This window comes from Gracilinanus agilis, chromosome 4 (genome assembly GCF_016433145.1).
Source record: "Gracilinanus agilis isolate LMUSP501 chromosome 4, AgileGrace, whole genome shotgun sequence".
Classification (NCBI taxonomy): domain Eukaryota; kingdom Metazoa; phylum Chordata; class Mammalia; order Didelphimorphia; family Didelphidae; genus Gracilinanus; species Gracilinanus agilis.
In genome coordinates this window covers 290,088,370-290,097,240 of record NC_058133.1, presented here as the reverse complement: position 1 = coordinate 290,097,240, position 8,871 = coordinate 290,088,370, and the positions used below count along the sequence as shown (strand labels likewise).

The following is an 8,871-nucleotide window of genomic DNA, read 5'->3' as shown; positions in this document are numbered from 1 at the left end:
ATATATATATATATATATATATATATATATATATATATATATATATATATATATATATATATATATATTAAAAAAAAACAAACAGCAAAAAAAAAAAAACAAAAAAAAAAAAAAAAAAAAACACCTCCTTCCAGTTTAGTGGAGATCCGGGCAGTTAATTGCCAGTACAACTCCCACAATCCCTCTCTCCTTCTTAGAATCCCCTTCCAGGGCTTGCATTCAAATTCCCTTCTTTTCCTCTTAAAGCTAATCCCTGAAATTAACTCTATCCCTTAACTTCCTGCATTGGTACAGGTTACAATAGAGAGCTGGCATCACAGGATAATTGAGGATCCTCTTCTGATAAATGAGGAAATGGATACTTGAAATGGAGTCCTAAGTATGAGATTAATATTAATAATAGTTCCAACTTGCTTTAAGATTTGTAAGGCATTTTACATAGAGTAGCTTTTATTTGGTCCTGTGAGGTAGCTGCTTGTTTTACAGAGGAGGAAATGGAAGACAAGAAAAATTAGGCACTTTTCTCAGGGTGCTACAAACATTAAGTGTTTTAACCAGGATTTGAACTCGGATCTTCCTGACTGCAGAGTTCCATCTGGCGACGCCGTGTCCCAAACAGTTATCATCGGCGTGGGTGAACATTCTGTAGCACTCCCGTTTGCTCTCTAGTCTTAGAGCACAGTTTCGTAGCTTTCTGCGGCAGCGCCCAATGAATAGCACCAGGTTGGAGAAAACCTCCACCCGTGTCCATGGGGCGGATGCCCTTGAATAGGAAGGTTGCTGACTCCATTCTGTACTCAGATACTCCTTTAACACTTGGTTGTGTTTTGCTGGCTCCTTTTCTATTTCTGAGGCTTGATGCTAAGCCTTCATGAAAGGAGTCCGTCTCTTATTTTATTTCCTCAATGTGTAACTAAATTCCAGAGCCAGGCAATGTGTACAATACAGTAAATTGGAATAATCATTGTCAGAAACTTTGCAAGAGGAGGAAGGTTATTTCCTCTCCGGGAACCTGATCTTTTCCAACAGCGATTTCTTTTTGCTTGTGGATTCTGTGACTAAGGCTCCTAGCCTTCTGGTTAGACCTCCTGAGAGAGGCAGGAACAGAACCATGAAATTTCAGTATTGCTATTGAAAAGAATGGGAATGAGAGCGAACAGTGAGTGTCAGGCTTAGGATTCCTGATACCTTTCTCATCTTTTTTTTTTTTAACCCATTTCTTCTTTTTTTTTTATGTTTGTGCAAGGATTTATTATTTTTTATTTTCAATATTTTCCCATAGTTTCATGTTCTTTCCCTCTCCCCCAAGCCCCCCTAAACCCCTTTAGCCACTGCACAATTCCACTGTAACCCATTTCTTCTATCTTAGAATCGATACTAAGTTTTAGTTCCAAGCCAGAAGAATAGTAAGGGCTAGGCAATGGGGGTTAAATGACTTGCCCAGGGTCACACAGTAAAGCAGTATCTGAGGCTAGATTTGAACCCAAGACCTCCTGTCTCCAGGCTTGGTACTGTATCCACTGAACCACCTTGCTGCCCCCAACCTTGCTTATCTTGAGAATTCCCATCCTCCAAGAATTCTTGAAACACTAAAGTGTTCATTATTGACTAAAATGAAAACAGGGGCCACCATAGCCAGCCAGCCAGCTATATCTTCATCTGATAAAGGAGCCCATGGTTTTTTTTTAATTATTATTAATTAAGAAAATTTTTCCATGGTTCCATGATTCATGTTCTTTCTCTCCCCTCTTCCCCCCCTCCCATAGCCAACACACAATTCCACTGGGTTTTACATGTGTCATTGATCAGGACCTGTTTCCATATTATTAATGTTTGCACTAGGGTGATCGTTTAGAGTCTACATTCCCAATCATGTCCCCATCAACCCATGTGATCAATCAGTTGTTTTTTGTTTTTTTTTTTTAAACTCTTAACTTCTGTGTATTGTCTCATAGGTGGAAGATTGGTAAGGGTGGGCAATGGGGGGTCAAGTGACTTGCCCAGGGTCACACAGCTGGGAAGTGGCTGAGGCCGGATTTGAACCTAGGACCTCCCGTCTCTAGGCCTGAGAGCTACCCAGCTGCCCCCAATCAGTTGTTTTTTTTAAAGGAACCCATGTTGACCGATGTTTTGAACTTTTATCTTCATGAGAAGATAAGGCAAATAAAAAGATTCCCTCATATAATTATTTTTGATGCTGTTTGCTCTCATCCATGTCCTTTTCTAGATCTGTGTTGGAAGGGATCTCAAATCCAGTGTAGTCAAATACCTAATACCATCCCTAATTAGTACCCCTGACAGATGGACACCTTTAAAATGTCCAGTGAAGGGAACCACTTCTGGGACCTCTTGGATTGTTTAAAAAAAAAAAAAAATCTTCCTGCCATGAACCAGCCCAAGTTTGCTTCTCCACAAAATCTTCCAGTTGCTCCTCCTCGTGCCAAACAGAACAAGCCTAATCCTTCTTCTGTAGGATAGCCTTTTAAATATTTGAAGACAGCCATCCCATCCCAAGTCCTCTCCTTTCCAGTCCAAACTGACCTCTGAACATTGCCCAGTTTAATCTCTTTACTTCCTAAAACAAGAAGCCAGTTCAACACCATTCAACTATATTGGAATAGCAATTCCAATTTACTCCTTTAAACCCTCATCATGACCACCTAGGAATCATGCTTCTTTCTCTCTGTTTCTCTGATGTTTGTTCTCTTCACTTTCCTGTAGGAACTCGAAAATGTCTTTCCATTCAACCATTAACTTAGCCAAAAGCACAAATGGGAGATAGATGGGGGAATGACAAACGAACAAATTTGTGTTGTATTCTGTGGTCAAATTTTCGATTTTTTTTAGGCCAAGGGAACAAGTGTTATTTAATACATATTGCTTACTGTTCAAATATGCCTTTGTGACTAAATCCTAGTCTGCCAGAAGCATTCTAGGAAGATAGGAATTCCCCAGTGTGGAATCTTGGTGGTTTAGCAAACCTAATCAACAACTTATTGACTTAATCTGATGGTGTGGTCAGTGTTCCGTACACACAGGTCCCTGATGCTGAAGGGAGGACCTATACTTTCTTTGCTTCTGGCCCAACTCGAGGACTGGTGATTTAAAACTGGGCCTGATAGTTTTACCTTTATTGTGATTTTGCCTGATGGCATGTTTTTTTTTTTTTTTTTTTTCCATTTTAGTACCTTAACAAGGAATATCCGACATAGGAGAGGAGAAAAAGTTGTTATCAATGTACCAAGTAAGTGATAAGTGTGTGTATGTGTTGGGAGGGGAGCCAGAGAGAGATGAGAATGATTTAAGGAAATAATCTTTTCCATATTTTCATACTTATTTTTCTTAACTCTTGATTCCCAATTATCTTCCTTTTTTCAATGCAGTCTTTAAGGACAAGAATACTCCATTTCCATTTATAGAAACATTTCCTCAGGATGATGAAGCCACTCAAGCAGCTCAACCAAATCATATTTATATGGATGCTATGGGATTTGGAATGGGCAATTGCTGCCTTCAGGTATTGTTATAGAAATGTCTGATATGCGCTACACATGCTTATCCTGATCTGTTCCAATTTACTGAAGTTCTACTTTCTTACTAAACACTTCATCTTGTTTTCTTCTAAAAAGCTTATTTTTTATTGGGGGCTGAACCTGAAAAACTAGTGTGCCTTTCCATAAAAAGATTTCTAATTTTATTTTTGTCATTACAAGTAATTTTTTTGTTTGATATTTTTATAAAAATTGAAGCTAGCCATAGTTTTAGTTGTTTCTTAACTAAAATAACAAGTATTCTATACCTTTCCTTTGGCTATATATTTTTTTCTTTCCTAGATTCTTAAACTTTGCCTTTTGTTTGCTATGGGATTAGAAATTAGTTTCATAGTGAAAAGAACTTTGGATTTGGAATTGGAGGTCATGGGTTCAAAATCTAGTTCTCTCTCCTACTACCTTTAAGATCTTGGTTATTAATAAGACTCTTAACCTCTCAGGACTCAGTTTTCTTTTTGTAAAATTGAACTACAAGAGCTCCAAAGTCCTTCTAGCTCTAAATGTTAAATCTATGATCCCAGAATAGTCTTTCTTAGTCCTTTCTTTATTCATACATTCCTTAAAATCATGAGTAAACGCAATATACTATCTGATATGCATTTTCTTTCTGGTGGGGAGGGGGGGGAGCAATGTTCTAAAAAACTTACTTTGAAAAATGACCTTTTTTTTTTTTTTTCTACAAGCTCTCCTCATTGGTGCAGGGTATATGTGCAGCAGTCACTCATGGGATCAATCCCATTTCTTTTTTTTCTTTTGGTCCTATATTGGAAGTTGAATGAAATTGGTCGGGTGATTAAGGAATCATCCCACAGACTATTTTTGTCCAGTTCCAATCATTTCAGCTGGGTAGAAATGTCTGTCTGGAAATAGGGTAATACTGCACACTCTCCCTCTTTCTCTTCCAGTTAAAGAAAGAATACTACAGTTCTAATCCATGCTGTCTATCTGATCCCTGCCAAGAGCTGCTACAGAGCCTCCTGACAACATAACTATACTTATGCCCTTGAATGTGACTTGGTTTTGTATTTAAAACAATTTTAATCTAAAAAATGTAGAAGAATTGACTTCACTCTCAAGATTTTCCCCTCTGCCCAATATTTAATGAGATGAGTCAGAGGTTGCAAGGGTGTGTAAAGGACAGTTTGAATATCATACTGGATTTAAAGGCTGAGGTAGGCAAATTATTCGTGAGGCTTCCAAACACAAAACTTTGGTGAATGTTACCTTATAAGTAAGTGCTCGCTTCAGAAAATAGGACCTTTTTAGGGTAGAAGAATTGGAATTTTAATCACATAGTTAAATTTTTGTATCTTGCTTCGAAAGCCTTAGAGAACAGTTAAGCCCTTGAGCTTATTGGTTTTAAAATTAATTCCATGATATTGACAGCGATCTCATTGCTGTTTCTCTGTTTACCATTAACTATTCTAAGGCCTTTGGCCAGTGACCACAGAATTTGGCCTTCCAACGGGAGAATAGAAGTCCAAAGCAAATGCAAATAAGCCTGCACTAATTATAGTGGAGAAACGTTTGCCATTTACCAGGGGACAATTTTCCATTCAGCTTAAACTTTAACATGGGCTTACAAGTAATTGTTTCTCTGTTTCCTCTCCCCGTCCACAAATATCCCCTTTAAAAAATATTTATTAGGCATAGTTCATTTGTAGACTGTATGAGAAAATAAAATAAAAGTAGAGGACCTGTAGTCACATCTCAAAAGTGAAATATTTGCTACTTCTTAGTAAGGCTTAAGGGGAATTAAGTCCTTACTCAGATTGATGTAATGTAGGGATTCTTAGTCTTTTTTTGTGTCTTAGACCTCTCTGGCAGTCTAGTGAAGCCTACAGACCCTTTCTTAGAATAATGTTTTTAAATGCATAAAATAAAATATATAAAATTATAAAGGATACCAATTGCACGGTATCTTTTAAAAGTCTTAGTATAGTTTTAATAAGCTTTAGTAGCTAAAAATAGAACTAAGGTTTTCATTTTTATAATTATCGTATATTGAAATAGTTATCAAAATATTGGGTGGAAAAGGCTCCCAGACCCCAGGTTAAGAATCCCCTGATTTAAAATTTATCCTAGGATCCTGGCACATGATGGTGGATACTTTTGAATTACCCAAAAGATGTCTTGCCCACATTGGAATTCTTGACTAGTTCTGAGTATTTGAAGAAAAACCGCTTGCCCTGTAGTCTTTAATAAGCAGTGGGTGCCAAATTATGGAATGGCTTTTTAATGCTAGATTTTCTTTCCAGAAAAATAACCTGTTTTCTAAAATGTTATATGTTTTCACAAAATTAAGTTTTGGAGCAAATAGCACAAAGCTCCTTGATTTTCATTTAAAAGCATCAGCCATGCTTAGTGATGCTTTAGCATGTCCTGGATTGGTGGTCCCTACAGTTCAGCACTGCAGTAAGGCATCCACTTATTTTTGGGTAGAGGAAAAGGAAATATGCTACTCTCCCTCAACTTATTTTTTATAATGAACACTTAAGAATCAAAATGCTGAATAAAACAAAATTGCTTATATTCCCAAGTGTTCTATTCCAGTGTTGGCATTTGGCATGTATCAACAAGTGTCAGCCTATAACCACTGTCCAGCATATGCAGGTTTATCTAAGAAGAGAAAAAATTTTTAAGCCATAAAATGATTACTTGATTAATGAAATACGTGTAGAGAAATACTGAATGTGCCAAGTACTTTATTATACCAGCTCTTTTGCTCTTCTGGTTGTAATCTTTTTGCAGAATTTTGTGTTATGGTTATGTCTAAGGAGTTATTCATCGATTAATATCTACTTTCCCTTTTTATAGCCTTCAGATGCTTTTTCTTTATTTTTATTCCTTACTGTTTTAAGGGGGGATCCATGTGGCCTATTTCCCTTCCTTTCATGTTACTACCTTTTTTTTCCAGCCTTAAAAATATTTTATACCATTATTTTTTTTTTTTTTTGTTTTGTTTTTAATATATTTTTTAAACCCTTAACTTCTGTGTATTAGTTCCTTGGTGGAAGAGTGGTAAGGGTAGGCAATGGGGGTCAAGTGACTTGCCCAGGGTCACACAGCTGGGAAGTGTCTGAAGCCGGATTTGAACCTAGGACCTCCCATCTCTAGGCCTGGCTCTCAATCCACTGAGCTACCCAGCTGCCCCTATACCATTATTTTTAAAAATAACAATTGTGTCTATCAGCAAGATTTTAGTATCAGCATTTAGCTAGGATTTTTGCTTTCATGGATTTGTTCACTTCTCCATATCTGCCTCCTTTCTGTGTACATATATGTGTAAGTTTTATTTGTGTCCATTTTGTTGTCATTTAACTTTTTTTTTTAAACCCTTGTACTTCGGTGTATTTTCTCATAGGTGGAAGTGGTAAGGGTGGGCAATGGGGGTCAAGTGACTTGCCCAGGGTCACACAGCTGGGAAGTGGCTGAGGCTGGGTTTGAACCTAGGACCTCCTGTCTCTAGGCCTTACTCTCACTCCACTGAGCTACCCAGCTGCCCCCTGTCATTTAACTTTTATTAAAGAAACTCAAAGAGTTAAGGCTGGAGGTTAGAAAATTTGTATGTGTGTGAGGCCAAGGGTCATTTTCTTTTTGTTTTCTATTGAGATTATTATTAGAGCCATCTAGATAATTTCTTTAAACTGCCATTTAACCTCTGGAGACAGAAATGTAGTAATAAGGAAAAAGATTCACTAGCATGTTCTGTAGATCCTTTATAAAAATAGAGCTTGAGGGGAAACAGGGAAATCTTTATATTATTCTAAGTAGAGTTTCAACGTAACTAGCTTAATTGGATATCAAGCGATTATTTAAGAATATGAATAGACAGAAGTGCAAAGTAGTACTCTATGAAATATTTTTAAAAGCCTATAAATAATATTGACTTAACTAGAAACAGTAGAATTAGTGACCTAACATTTGCTTAATCACTGGGAAAGAAGCATAACTAGAATTTTCACCTTCATCATCATATACACCCTTAGGTCTCTTTCCTAGACCTGATAGTAAATGATGGTTTGAGAGTTATCCAGTGAATTTGGGGCAGTATAACTAAAGATTGGTGGGCAGCGGGATCGAATGGGAGCTTAGGAATCTGTTTTGGCCTCACTTATTCGATCATTATAATTAATTACTCCTGATTAGTTCTGGCTAGGAATAAAGGGTCATAATTATCCAAGTGCCTTTGCTACCCAAATTCTTTGAGAAATTTTCATTTCTACCTTTTTTATCTAAGAACTTTCTATTCTCTTTCTCTTTTCTCACTATCATTTTTAAAAAAAAAGTAATACCACATGTTAAAATTTTGTGCTGGGTAAGATCCCATTGGGGATGAGTAGGACAGTAGTAAAATTTGGATTGATATTAAAGAATAAAATATATTTCATGGACAGTGTAAGAGTGAGACAGGTGAAAGCTTCTGCAAAAGTCTGGTGCAGGCCTTTGCAGAAGAGGGCAGGCACACACACGGAACTAAACGGAGAAGATTCTAGGGTCTGAGGACCGTATAAAAGGAAACTCGCAGAAGCAGTTACGGGGAGTGCTCCTGTCTCTTCAAGGAGGCAGGAGAGAACACTTCCTGCCATTGGTCAATCCAAGAGCGAGGCTAACTGACTTTCCTTGGAAGCCATTTGGTTGCTGTTTTCTGTGATTCTGCCACCCAGCCATCGAGTCATCGAGTGAGATATCTCCTGTCCATCTTTCTTCACTACAGTCCTAAATTGAGATTCTGAGATCCAGTGCCGACTAAGAAGAACCCTAGCAGAGCCCAGTGACCTGTCTGAGATTTAGGCCGGAGCCACCTTGGCTCAAGCCAAGTGGGTGAACTCCCCAGTGCACCCTCTCTGCTACTGATGGACTGGTTTTTCAAATTAATAATTTGAGGACTAGATTAGATCAGGAAGTTAGATTAGGGGGTCTAAAAGTCAGAGTAAATTAGGGAGCTTCAGGATCCAGAAGAGGATTCTTTGAGGAGTCCGTAGATTTTAGGAGGAGCTTAGAGGGAAAAGTTTAGGGTCACCTTCCTCTCTGGTCCCCTACCCTTCCTGAGTTAACAAATAAACGATTTTACTGTTTATATCATCAAACGAAGCAGTAAGATTGCGTTAAACTTCATCAACCTGCAGGTGAGGCCTATTGTCTGGCCTACAGCCTGTTAACACCTACCACCGGGGTCAACACTTTGAATTCAAACAATTTACTTATCTCAGGTTTAATTCACCTGTTTCTACAGACATCTAAAATAGGAATTAAGTATATTGGTGTTTTGGTTAAGTAAATAACAAACTAAATTTTAATACCCTAAAAACTAGTTTAA

At 37.6% G+C, this 8,871-nt stretch overlaps 1 protein-coding gene across 2 annotated transcripts in view; it reads left to right on the top strand.

Annotated features, from left to right (window-relative positions):
- GCLC (glutamate-cysteine ligase catalytic subunit) overlaps positions 1–8,871 on the top strand; it is a 73,334-nt gene that overhangs the window by 41,782 nt on the left and 22,681 nt on the right. For both annotated transcript variants that reach the window (XM_044675868.1, XM_044675867.1), the window contains 2 exons: positions 3,186–3,244; positions 3,384–3,517. In XM_044675868.1, the coding sequence (XP_044531803.1) occupies positions 3,186–3,244; positions 3,384–3,517 (193 nt within the window). The remainder of the gene's footprint in view (positions 1–3,185; positions 3,245–3,383; positions 3,518–8,871) is intronic.